We start from the raw sequence: 13,730 nt of genomic DNA on the forward strand, positions 1-13,730 counted from the left end.
ATGGTCTATTGTCAAGCGTTATAGGGGTTGGAATCCAAGAACACCTTGGAAAGGAGCAGGGTCAGAGTTTGTCATCTTGGTTTGAATAGGCACATTTTGAGCACTGAGAGGAAAGAAACTTGTGGCAAGAAGTTTTAGAGATATTTTACAGTTTTGTTGAGATATCCTTAGGGTACCTCTAATACCTCTTTTGCTTCCGGTAACTATGAAAAACTGTTTAGATCTATTCATTTAAAGAAAAGTAATAGGAACACATGAAACCAAAGCAACTGTACTTAATATATCTTATTCTACTCAAATTTTCTGCAACTCTACACATGTAGGGTGACAATTAATCACTCCTCTAATTGTAGGGCAGGGGAGGAGCAACCCACTTGGCTTTGTCTGAACTTCACAGTTGTAACACATGGCCTTTAATTTTACAGTACTCCTTATTGATTAACAAAAATCTCCATTTTCATTCAATAAAAGAGGAAGGTTTTAGTCTAGACATTATTGTCATGAGTAAGGATGGCGAGCAGGGGGCTCCCATCCAGACTGTCAAGCGCATGCGTAGCACTGAGGAATTGGTCAGCCATTCAAAGAGACACAGATCGGGACTGCCTTAACCTTTGGGGTTTATATGTCTGGGTTTTCTCACACTTCTTCAGTTTGTTAGGATTCCTGTTAAGTACTAGCAATAAATATTAGAGACCAGTTCCTTGTCTCAGTGTGTTTCCTGGCTGTTAGGACATCAATCCTAACAAACTCCTACTCCCATCGAAAGAGGGAGGAACAAGAAATTAATGAGATACGTTTGGAATGTCTGCAGAAAACCAAGAAATGCTGCTCGCCATCCTTACTCATGACAATTATGGTGGGAAAAAAATCTTGGAAATAAGCAGGTATTGTACTCTTTAAAAACAAATCAAAGCAAAGCAGGCTTTCTAATATCTTAGAGCTTATTCTTATACAGAAAAAGTTCCTGCACCATGAGATTTAAAATTCTATTATCCTACGCTTACCTAGCAATGCAGGCCAGCATAGATTTTCTTTATAATAAAAATGATGTGATCCACCAAAATGAAATCCATCTTGGAATGACTTCAAACAAAAATACATCTTTTGAGCAAGTTGTATAGGACAAGTGCAATAAATAACAATGATTGAGGGTTTGGGTTTTTTTCAAAACAGGTAATTCACAGAATATCAGGGGAAAAAGTAGTATTTAAAAGCATGCCATATTGATAAGGAATAGATTTAAACTGATTTGCTCAGCCTAGACCTCAAATATTTCTTGAGTCTCCAAGACTGTCCTTTGATCCCAACTTCTTCCAAAAAAGGCATTTTGACAAAGTAGGAAATCATAAACATCTTACATGTATGCCACAGGAAGGGCAAGTTCTGCTCTGAGATTTCAGTTGTTATTTTCCACTCGCTCTCAAATCCTACGAAGGTACCATACCTTTTTCACAGAAAAGCAGCCCAGAACCATACAGGCCTACTGTATCTCACTCAGTCTAATAGGGCTTGCTTTCAAATAAAGATACAACAGCCTTTAAATACTAAGTATAGGCTCTTTCCATACAGGGAGCAACCTTCTGGCAGCTGAGACCCACCCTTTGGAGGAAAAGGAAGGCAGTGGGTGGGTTGATGATGCAAGTGATTGGGACTGCTTTCCTGAGTTTGAGGAATGAATGTTGAGGTCCATTGGCTATTGCTCACACTACATATTTTGTGTGTTTCCTGCCTCAAGGTGGCAACTCCACCCTCATCTCCAAAGCACTCAACGTAAATGAAGTATGGCCAGGATAGGGTTCAGGGACCAGGCAAATATACAACTGAAGGTTGTCCACTCTTGCTTTCCATGAAAATTGAACTCTCAGGGTATTCATTTTGTACTTAAAGTAATATCCTGTTGTTCTAAAGCCCAGCCAGAAAGGCAGAACTCCCATAGCCCTGCAGAAATATGTATTTCTTTCTCCTGCCCAGTTACACAAATTGTGATGTAAAATGAGCAGGATCAGAGGCTTTCTGTTATCTCACAAATTCACCCAATATAACATTTTACTTTAGTACTGACATAAAGATTACTGAGACCTTCATGCCAGCAACTGCTTCAGCAAAACATTTCACTGAATTTGAAACATGTGAACTTGTCCCTGCTCCATTCTGTCTGGTGAAGCATGAGTGCTGATATTGGGTCAAAATGATAATGATTTGGTTCTGGATTTGTACTGGAATGATAAATCCTCAGTTTTGGTTATGGTGATTGGAGCTTCTGGGAACTGTACTACCCAACTCCTAGTTTTGCAGTGATAAGAAAAAGCACTGTATCTCTTGTCAGCTTTCATTTTTCTGTAGAGAGATGACATTTCTTTCCTAAACTATGACATCTTATAAAAATAGGATGGAGTAAGTCATGCTAGGAGAAGATCAGCCAGTTCTTTCAAACCCAAATTGCTGGCTGATTCAGATTCTGGATCCCATCAAAGACAGTGCAAGTGGGGCTGAGTAATGGATGGTCAACAATGAAACTGGAAAGGCTGAAACATGTGAAGAGGAAAAGAAAAAACACACAAACGAAAAGACGCAACTGCAAAAATCCAGCTTTGGCTGAGAGAGGCCTGAGAGGTGAGCACACCCAGCATGTGCCAGCAGCAGCGTAGGAAGGAAAGGGAAAGAGACAGAGAGAGAGAGGAGAGAGAGAGAGAAAAAAAGCCATGAGTGTTATGAATGCACACAATATACAAATGTCGGCTCCACTTTGACACCCCACAATTCATGACCAAACCATCCCCCCAGATCCTGCAATAAGCAGTATGTAATGACTCCAAGACTCTTAAAAAGCTGCAAGACAAACTACAAATAGCTGTGCTGCAGGAGAACCCAAATATTGTTGCACAAAAGACAGAAGACTAGGAAGAAATGCCCATTCTCAGCAACTCTGGGCTGAAATTCTATTCCAAATCTTGATTCATTACATTTTGATGTTACTGTACAATACTAGTACCCTTTAGGAGCTTTAAAACAGCGAGGCCCACCCATTCTACCCATTACAGGCCCACAAAATCACTTACCAGGGCATGCAGCTTCTCCTCCAAATCCTGATTTGTTCTCTGTGAGGCTGTATAACTATTCTGCAATCTAAGATAAAGAAGAGTACCCAGGTTACTGAAGAGGCACAAAAGGTCCTCTGAGGTGAAAATCTGGTAGGGGAACAGACATATTATACAATGGACTGCGCTATGGCATTGTATCTATTACATGCCCTAAACTCTGCCATGTTTGGGTACTTGACCTTCTGAATAAATCTGCAAAAAGCTTGAGAAAGAAGGTATGAAATTCTGGGTGTTGTGTGTAAGAACAAGCCTGATAGGGGAGAAGAACAAAATTCACTCCAGTAAAAGAGTAGACAGACTAAAGAATCTGACAGAGTTTTCAGAGAAAACTCCCAATCCTATCTAGTAGAAAGGAAATATTTATCACTAAAGGTTAATCATGTTCTCTCTTGAGCACCTCTTCTTTCCCTCACCTGTGAAGTTGCTATATTAATAATTGCACATTTGTCCCCATTACCCCACTTTCTAAGCTCATGATCTGTGACTTACCTGTGTTTGCTAAGGACTGGACTCTGAGCTAGTTTAAACTATCCAGGCCTGGTTACGTCTAATAAACTTTAAATATTGATAGGCAATGAGAGAGGACCTTCACCCCACAGCAGTAAGGCACCACTCACATCAAGATCTTTCCTAAATGTAACAAAGCTCTAGATGATGCAAACAAAATGTAATGTATCCCAATAGTTATCACTGATTTCATGACTCAAAGCCAAAAGAGACAATATAGCCACCATCTGGGAGAGCGGTGGGGAGGCATTTTGATAGGGAACACATCTTCCACAACGCTCTGTGAAGTTTATTTCCTTCCCTGTTTCCACCTCCCTAGGACTGTCTTCAGTTACTAAGCAAGGTGTTAGGAAGCTTGACCAAAGATTCTCTATGCAGTAATTACAGCATAACCCTGTAAGCCTATCAGTCTTACATAACACTAAGCCAATCAAAAGCAGGATAAATGCTAAAGGAAAAAAATCCAGCTTTGTAAGTGGTGTCTGCATGCCACAGGACACACATTTCATACAAAACTATTTCTCAGATACATAATGATCTACAAGAGAATAGGGGAATCTTTGGCCTTCCAGATGTTGTCAAACTACAACTACCATTCGCAACAGCAGCTAGGAACTATTGGGAGTTGTAACTCAGCAACACCTGGAAAGCCAAAGGTTCCCCTACCCTCATTTGCAGTACTTCTACAAATGATGGAGTGTGGTGAAATACTGTATATTGCAGAATGAGCTAAACGCTTTTTACCAACTGAGGAGTAGCTGGACTGCTTTTCTCTCCTCTCCTCCTTCCTACTCTGGTGTTCTAAAAGTCACATACCTACGGAACTTGTCTTTAAATTTTTCTAGTTCTTCTCGATTTTGGCCCAACTCCATCTCCAGGTAGTCTTGGCCAGACTCCAACTCCCTCTCCATTGCTTCCATTTTATTGGTGACATAGGCCAGACGTTGACGCAGCTCTTCATTGTCATGCTGCAACAAGCTAAGATACAAAAAGCAGCAACTTATTTCCAATTAAACTACAGGAGATTTAGCTGTCAATATATCTGAGCCCAGTTCAACTTCATTTCTGGACTCTGGAGGGTTGCAACAAGATGAATACACAGAACACTTTAGCTTCAATTACCTCCTAATTTAGCTGCAGAGTGACCAAATGAGCTACATGAAGTGAAAATTTGCTTAGAACAATTGACTAATTATAGCTCTCTCCCTGCCCCCAAACCACCTTCACTTCTGCAAAATGTCCACAAATCCTGTGGACATAAATAGATAGCTGCAAGTTTAAGTTTTCCTCTGCAGCATGCCCAGAACTAAAGGGGGGGAAAAATCCATCATTTGGTAAGCCAGGAAAGGAATCACAGATCATGGAAGTGGAAGGGACAACCAAGATCATCTAGTCCAACCCGCTGCAAAAGTGCATGAAAAGCAATTAAACTATCCTCAAGAAGCAACATCCTTTTAAAAACCTCTCCAGTGACAGAAAACCCACAACCTCCATAGGCAAATATTCCACTGCTGTACAAATCTTACTGTCAGGAAGTTTATCCTTATATTTAAACAAATTCCAAGGGGCTGAAACTCGTACCCATTATTTTTGGTTTCAGTTTCTGTGACAATGGAAAATAGTTCCTGATTGCTCTCTGTTGTGTCTTTTAATGTCTCCCTTCAATCATCCCAAGTTCCTTCAGTCTGTCCTCTAGTCCTTTTGTCACCCTCCTCTGAACCTCTTCTGACGTATCATTATCTTTCTGGAAATGTGGTCCCAGAATCATACGTACTACTCCAGATGTGGACTCACCAGTGTGGACTGGAGGGGAATAAGGTCTTCACACATCTTTGATACAATGCTTCTTCTAATGCAACCTAGAACTGCATTAACTCTTCTAACAGCTGTCTCACACTGACTTATGTTAGCTTGTTGTCAATGACTACATCCAAGTCTTTCTCCATATAGTGCTTTCAAGCAACAAACTCCCATCTTTCATGTGTGTCATGTATTCTTCCTCCCTAAATATAGTAACTTAACAATCCTCCTTTTTGAAGAGCAACTTGTGTCCTTCCGCCCAGCTTCCTAATTTGTTCAGATTAGACTGCAATCTTGTTCTGTCACCATGGTTGTTAGCCAGATCTTCCAGTTTTGTGCAAACCGCAAATTTGGTAAGCAGCTCATCAATCTCATAATCCAGATTTCTAATAAAAATGCTGAATAATACTGACTGCAAGACAGATCCCTGCTGTTACTGCTTTCTAACTTGATGTACAGCCATTCATGCTGACTGTCTGAGGGCAGTTGACCAGTCTGCTATGGACCAATCTTACTGTAGTACCATCCAAACCACACTTCAATAGGTTGTCAAGGAGAATCTCATGTGGAATCCTGTCAAAAGCTTTGCTGACATTGAAGCAGATTATATCCATAGCATTCTGCTTGTCCGCTAAAGTAATTAGCTTGCAAAGGAGATGAGATCTGTCTCACATGACCTATTTTTATTAAAAAGCTTTGCTTAATAATCACAGATTATTAATATGTTTTCAAATGGCCTGCTTTACTATCTGCCCTAATGTCTTTCCAGATACTAATGTTAGGCTTACTTAAGTTAAGGAAGTCAGAAGGGAGCAATCTAGTCAGTTAAATACTACATTAGTATGTCTGTGATGGATAAAGTGGGGAGTGTGTGTATGAGAGAGAGTGAACTTTCTTAAAATGTTACTTGTGCAATACAAAGACTGTGTTTTTCTTTTTGTTTCTGGAAGGTTTCTTTACATGTGTTTGCAGTACATGGTTCCCATTACTGGCAGTCCTCACTTAATGACTGTTCATTTAGCAACTGTCCAGTTACGACAGTGCTGAAAAAACCAACTTACAGCCGTTCCTTGCACTTACGACCGTTGCAGCGTCCCCACAGTCATGTGATTGTGATATGGGTGCTTGGCAACCATCGCACATTTATGAGGGTTGCAGCATCCCACAGTAATACGTCCACCATTTTCAACCATCCTAGCCGGCTTCCGATAAGCAAAATCAGTAGGGAACCACACGATTCACTTAACAACCATGTGGTTCAGTTAATGATCACATGATTTGCTTAACTGACACAAAAACAGTCATAAAACCGGGTCCAGATTGCCTTGACGGCTGCATTGCTTAGTGACCTAATTGTGGTTGTTAAGCAAGGGCTTTTAATTGCTTTTCTGGTAAGATTTTTGTGACTGGTTTCATTTGCTACAGGAGCCCTTTGGGTAGTGCTGAAGATACTTCTTCAAAATTCCTAGCATGTTCTCAGACCAAGTAAGATGAACAGAATTTAGGACACATATCAGATAGGAGGAGTGTCAGATCAAAAACAATATGGACGATCAGGTAAGTCTAATGAACAGAGTGAAAATGCCCACCAGATTATGTTTCAAGGAGCAAGCCCATCTGGGCACCAACATGAGCACATGTGAGCAACTTGCTTTGGACAGGAAAAGAAAATTCCACACTTGATCATTCTTTTATTACTCTACAGATTGGGAGTTTTAATCTAAGTAGTAGGCCACCCAGTAGGCAGCTCCTTCTTAGTTTACAGTTTTTAGATTAAGCACAGCAGCCAGATGGGGCTAGGCAGCTCAGGTATCCTCCACTGGAAGTTGAAACTCCCTCAATAATTTATGTGTTCATAGGGAAAACAAGCAAGGTTGCATGGAGGAAAATCAGTCAGCACCACCCCATTTTTACCATATAAGAGAACTAACCCATTTCCAATTCACCAAACAAAATTATCTAGAGGAAGATGGGGCAGTATTCAAATAATAGCCATGGAAACACCAATGCAGAAGAGTTATATTGCCATATTCATACCTTTACATCTATGTAGACATTCTCCCAAATATCAATAATTTTGTTGGGGTTGTTCTTCACAGGTTTACCATATGCAAATATTTTATTCATTCAATTTTCCAAAAAGAACAAAACCTAAGATATATTTTCAAGCAACATAAATAGATGATTGAACTTAGAATGGGTATTGTTCTTAAACAAACCTGTTATAGCAGCACTAAGACAAAGGTAACACTGAAATTTTCATTTAGTACTTCTACAGCTGGGTTTCTGTAAACAGCAGTCTTGGCAGTTTAAGCTCAAGTCAACAATGATCACTTCTGCCAGACTTAAAGTTATGCATTAATTCCTTTTAAACAAATTAAAAAGTTAATAGAGGGAAAAGCAATTTCACCACATCAGAAAATAAGTCCAGATAGAATAACCTGAAACCAGAAGAACTACAAACAACTATGGAACAAAAAAGGCCAGGATACTTACTTTATCCTTTCTGTATCTGTCAAGGGCTCCTATGAAAATTGAAAGGAAACAGAACCAAGAGTTTCATTTAAAATATGAGCTAGTTATCAGAATATCAAACTAAAATATACAGATGCTAAATGGAAAAAACTAATACCCAGTTTGGTGTAGTGGTTAAAGTTACCAGGCTAGAAACCAGGAGACCGTGCATTCTACTTCTGCCTTAGGCATGAAGCCAGCTGGGTGACCTTGGGCCAGTCACTCCTCTCAGCCCTAGGAAGAAGGCAATGGCAAACTGCTTCCAAAATTGATGCCACGAAAACTGCAGAGACTTGTCCAAGCAGTCGTCAGGGGTCAAGACTGAACTGAAGGTGTACATACACACACAAAAGGAAGCAACCACAGCATCATCTTATTCTTACACAAACAGCTCTGGTCAAGCCACAAATATTTTTCAGAAACTGCCTACATTAGGCCACAATTGTGTTTAAGAAGGGAGGGCAATTTGGATTAAGAATACCTACTATCCTGAACAGCTCTCTCAATCACAATAATTACAAGGTTTATTATGCAAATAGCACTCAGGATTTGTTTTATGGCAAACATATTCCTTTAGTCAAAACACAGGTTGACTCAAGCCTTTCCAACCATTTGTTCCATTCTACCACCATGGCGTATCTATTTTACATTCAACGTATCACTAAGTTGTTTTGGAAAGCGAGCAAGTGCTGTATTATGCCACAGACTAGTGTACATTATTCTAGCAACCCTAGCATAAAAAATTTGAGATAAATGATATTGCCATACAAGACTTGGAATGTTCCTTACCAACTCCATTTTACAGGAAGGTAGTCTCACAACAATCTAAATAGGTATCTTAGGCCAGCAGAAATTTAAGCAACTAAAGTCACCCTCCAAATCCTAAGGTTTGATGGGAATTTGAACCCAAATGTTCTTAGTCAAATGTCATAACTTACTATTGCTTAGTATCTCTATATAATTCTACTTCACAGTTACCTTTCCAGGTTTGGGAAGCTTTGAATCAGAAACCCTCAGTGGGCCTTTTAACTATCATGGTTCCAAAGTCCTTCTCCTCTTCTTTCTCACTGCTACTTTTGGCGTATTCATCATATAGAGAGTTGTCAAACAAGCTATTCCTCTCTCTGTATTCTTTGCTTTCTCGTGCCATTTTAATCAGAGGGAAATGTGACCAATCAGATGGCAAGAATGAGGAAGAGCAGAGATACAAGATCTTGCCAGCAGAAGCTAAAAAGCAATTTATAAGACCCAGTACCTTCTTAAATCTGGTATCAGAAACTACAGAATATTCTGCTACAGCATTTAACTTAAGAATCCCTTTTCTTGGAAGGTTCAAGAAAAATGGAAGATCTCAAGAATGATCTCAGGTGAAGATGTGCATTTCTTAGGCTGTCTCACCAAATAAGTAAATTGCAGCAGATGCATTTAGTTTTTTTAAGCTAGTACTTTGCAACCTTAAAATCAGGTAACAAACAACAGCAGCAGGATTCATTGTGAATACTGGCTGTTACTGTTCAAACTGATACAAAAGCCATTAATTTAGCATCCCTCTGATTTGAAGTGGTCCAAACTGGCCATGGCGATAAAGGCATGGGAAAAATGTATTGAAGAAACAAACCAAAGGCAATCTAAATCTGAATATAAAGAATACAAATTAACTGGATGCTTGGAAGGTGCCCATTTAAGCAAATGGGCGGAGTTTCCTATTGCATGAATGATCTCCTAACATAGAAGACAGGGCTAAAAAGCTGTATATTAAACACTCAACTGAGGAATGAGAGAAGAGCCCCTTTCCAGGGCTTAATGCTACCACAGATATGTGTTCAAATGCAAAATTGGTTCCTCATCCCCTCTTTGCTAAGTACCTACCTTGTGGAGACCTAAGCTGAAAGAAAGAAAAGTTCTAAGTGATATTCTGCCATTCTCCTGCTTCCAATGTAAGGGAAGAGAGGAGATTTTTTTCTCCAGGCAATCTTACTCCAAAACTGACATCTGGACAGGTTTGCAATCCAGAGATTGCAGGCACATAGCAAGTATTCACTTTGGTCCTGCCTTGTGTCCCTCCCTCCCACCTGCCAAGACATTTTCCATCAGGGCAGATGCTGCTGTTTAAAAGATACTGTTGACAAACTCAATTCCACTAGGTGCTGCAGCTGATATTGACACAAATCCACCACCTGTTTCTCCATAGATCGAAACTTCTCTGTGCTGTCCTTCTTCACTAGAGCAAGCTTCCTCCTTTGCCTAGGTGTCCTGTCCGTCTCCTCTGGCCTTCTACGGCAGAATATTATCTCAAGGCCCTCTTGCCACCATTCTTCTCTTCCCTTAACTAGATGAGGGCTTTTCTCAGTGATCTGCTTGGTGGCCTCAAGCAGGCTTTCCTTCTGCCCATCTTGTCTGGAACATTTGGAAAATGTGAAAGACTTCTGGCTTCCTTCTCCTCCACTGTCTTCACCCAAAGAATGAAAATAGACAGGACTCAGTACCCTGTGGGTGATCTCATCCAGGAACTTTGAGAACTGGAGCTTCTCCTGTCTTGTCTTGTCTTTTTGTTGAACAGACTCTGAAGAGCTAACACTGCGGTATTCTGATGCATGCCTATCATGTCTCTTGCGGCACAGTTGGGGGTTATTATATTGTTGGGGTTGGTGGCTTTGGGTTAGGGTTTCTACCAAGTGGGAGTTTCTCACGTTTTGAGACTGCACCTCCAGCATCTTTGTCTGCTTCAAGATGCCTTTGAGAGGTAGGTGAGTGGCTGGAATATGGAATTTTCTTGGTGCCAATACCTCAGCAGGTTCTTTGAACATAAGAGAACGCTGTAAACTGCTACTTTTGAAGGAGCAGTTTGGCTTTTGGCCTTCATCCCCAGAAGCTACTAATGTCTCCACACTCTGGCTCATGAACTTACTGAGCGACCTTTGGCTAGGATACTGAAAGTACTTCATATTCTGCTTCTCTACTTTCCAGCTGGGAAGTACAGCAGAAGACACAGTCCAACTCTTCAGGTTTAGCTCTGCTTGGCATCCTGCTACTTCCTTGTCACTACTTGACTCCAAAGACAAGGAAGGAAAGTTAACATTGCAAACCTCATCATACCCATCTACCTGCTCTTTAAGGTGATCTGTCCTGGTACAGCTGAACCCCTTCTGAGGATACAGTGGGACCAGATTTGTAACTGCCTTGATTTCAGTTACCTGACTCTGCTCTGCCAAAATCACACCATCATATTCATCACACAGAATGGGCAGCTCATGATGAATCTCACGATGTTGTGGTGGAGCCTTACGGTAAGGCTTCTTGGAAGGTACTGTGCTTGTCATTGTCCTTCTTGCTTGACTTTCACCACAGGTCACCTGCCAACAGCAGAAATTACAAAAAAAAGAGTCACAGATGCCCTCAAAAGCCAAGTATGTTCCCACGAGACAATCAAAAATCCGCTGACTCACGGTAGCCATATAATCAGAGAGCAGAGGAAATAAGCAGGCCAGAGTTTGGGAATAGCAACTGCAGTACGAAGGAAGAGCAGAAGAAATAACACAGTGGTGCCAGCCCAGCTAGTGAGAGAATACAGGTTCATCCTCTCTCTCTGATGTGCACGCACACACGCGCACACACAGCATGTGTCCAGATTATATATAGCATATGAGAACAAACCTTCAAGCAGAATATTGACTGAACTCTTTAGGAAAGGCCATTTCCGATATGAAAACTGAAAACCTTACAGGCAACAGTGACAAACTAGAAAGGAGTTATTGATCTTATGCTGCCAGAGCCAACAATGACTACATGGGAATAAGCTGAAGATATTATGTATAAGACAAGCTGGGATAGTTGTGTGCTTGAATCAATTACTCCCAAGTGTGAGAAGGACATAAACATCCCAAAGAAACATTCTGCTGTAATTCTTCCTCAAAAGCCAAGGGCAATGCCAAAGACACATCCTAAATAGAAAAGCCAGGTGTTTCTAAAACTGAACTTGGTTATTCATCCAATAGATATCTGGGTAGTGACCAAGAAGTATAATCAAAATAGTCCTATATCCCCAAAATGCAATAAAAATAAGTACAATCTTAAAACAAATGTTTAAAAAGCAGTAAACATACAGTAGGATAGGTTTCAACTACACAGCTCTACAGTTCACCCCAAAATGATGAATCATTCCCCCCTCCCCTCCCACAAATCTCATGAATGGCAATACCATCACCAGATTGCATAACTGTATATGCATATGTATGTATCAGACATACTGTGCAGCTTTTAATAGGGACAAAAAGAAAGCTGTGGCTTATATGATCTGGTTGAAGATACAAACAGGCTTCCACCATCTGTGATACAGGTTAAATAGTAGCCAAAGGCAGCATTTAAGTTACTACCAGATGGCACAATGAGCTTGTCAGCAAAGACAAGGTATGTCTAAACCCCTCTGGAAACCAGGCAGGCTGGCTTCAAGCCAGCATGGCCATGACAATCCCCCCACAATGTTCAAGGAAGTAGGAAGCATGCTGCCCATACCCACTGAGAACCTCACAGCCTATTATGATGCTACCTACAAAAAAAAAAAAAAACCTGTACTGTACTCAAAGTGTACATGGAAAGCTATTTTGTGTGCTATCATAATCCAAGAGCAATTCAGAGTTGTCTTATCGACAACAATTGTAAGCAGAAGTTGCTTAAGTTAATGCTAAGGCAGAAATTAATAGCACAAATATAATTAATAAGAGAGACATACCTATCTTGTAAAAACAACACAAAGCTTTATAGGAAACTGACAAGGAATGCTCACAGCAAAGATCAGTAAGGTCAAAAGAGGCTAAAAAGAAGAGAAATATAGTAAATCAGACAACACTTTGCCGAAAGGAGCTTATCTCCTTTGCAAGCAAGCAGTTTCTTGTCTATTTCCTCCTGTACAAGGAATGCATATCCTTGAGCCAACAATGCATAAGATTTACTACTCATAAGGGGCTTTGCAATCCTCAAGAACTAGCATGTTGCAACGCTTGATTAGAGCAGACCAAGAGGTAAACAAGGATATAGGCAGGGACCAGAATCTCTGAGAAATTTCACTCTGTGTAGCACCAAAACTCTTCCAAATTAAACAGAAATGGGAACGAAGCCAGAGTATTTTTTCTGTCACTGTTTCAACAATATCCTAATGTATAAACTAAGGTATGCTGTGGTGTATCAGAAACAATCTTTTGCTGTAACCATATAATCATGGGAAAACTGAACTTAGCAGCAGTCTCTAGAAGACAACTAGTAAGCTGATGATCCATAGGAGTTCTAGAAGAATGCCAGATCCTTAGGCTATTTCTCCTGTCTTTTAATTCCCCTATCTTTAAAAAAAAGTTTACTCACAAGTTGCTAGAAAATTTATATAAATGGTTATAAATTCACTTCTTAAAGTATATTTTAAAAAAAACTGTTTAAACAGAAATTATACTTGCCATTTTTCTAAAACTTAGCAACAATTTGCATTATGAGAGTCACCAAGCTAATGACTCTTGGTATCTGCAGCTTGTCTGGAGAAAGCCTTTCTCTCTGTCAATACTTCTCATTGTAGGAAGGATCATGGTTCAGTGATAGATCACATACTTTTAGCCCAAGATGCACTCACCACTTAAAAGGATCAGCAGCCCGTGATACGAAATACAGTACTGGAATAGCTGAAATTAGCACAGACCGTACTGGAGACAAGACAGCACTGAGTTAGCTGAACAAACAGCCTCTAGTATAACGTAGCTTCCTATTGTCATCTCCCACGTATCAGGAACAACATGAAGCCTCCTTGAAGAAATAACTGAAATGGAA

The 13,730-nt window shown here is 40.3% G+C and overlaps 1 protein-coding gene across 7 annotated transcripts in view; it reads right to left on the bottom strand.

Moving 5' to 3' along the window:
* Positions 1 to 13,730, bottom strand: part of TJAP1 (tight junction associated protein 1) — a 35,335-nt gene that overhangs the window by 12,497 nt on the left and 9,108 nt on the right. For 6 of the 7 annotated variants that reach the window (XM_063305457.1, XM_063305423.1, XM_063305448.1 and 3 more), the window contains 4 exons: positions 11,117 to 11,275; positions 7,905 to 7,933; positions 4,425 to 4,586; positions 3,060 to 3,126 (listed from right to left, as the gene is read on the bottom strand). In XM_063305457.1, the coding sequence (XP_063161527.1) occupies positions 3,060 to 3,126; positions 4,425 to 4,586; positions 7,905 to 7,933; positions 11,117 to 11,242 (384 nt within the window). In that variant the 5' untranslated portion in view covers positions 11,243 to 11,275. Of the gene's footprint in view, positions 1 to 3,059; positions 3,127 to 4,424; positions 4,587 to 7,904; positions 7,934 to 11,116; positions 11,276 to 12,651; positions 12,733 to 13,730 lie in introns of all 7 variants that reach the window. The other variant, XM_063305432.1, reaches the window with a different exon arrangement.

Source organism: Candoia aspera, chromosome 1 (genome assembly GCF_035149785.1).
Source record: "Candoia aspera isolate rCanAsp1 chromosome 1, rCanAsp1.hap2, whole genome shotgun sequence".
Classification (NCBI taxonomy): domain Eukaryota; kingdom Metazoa; phylum Chordata; class Lepidosauria; order Squamata; family Boidae; genus Candoia; species Candoia aspera.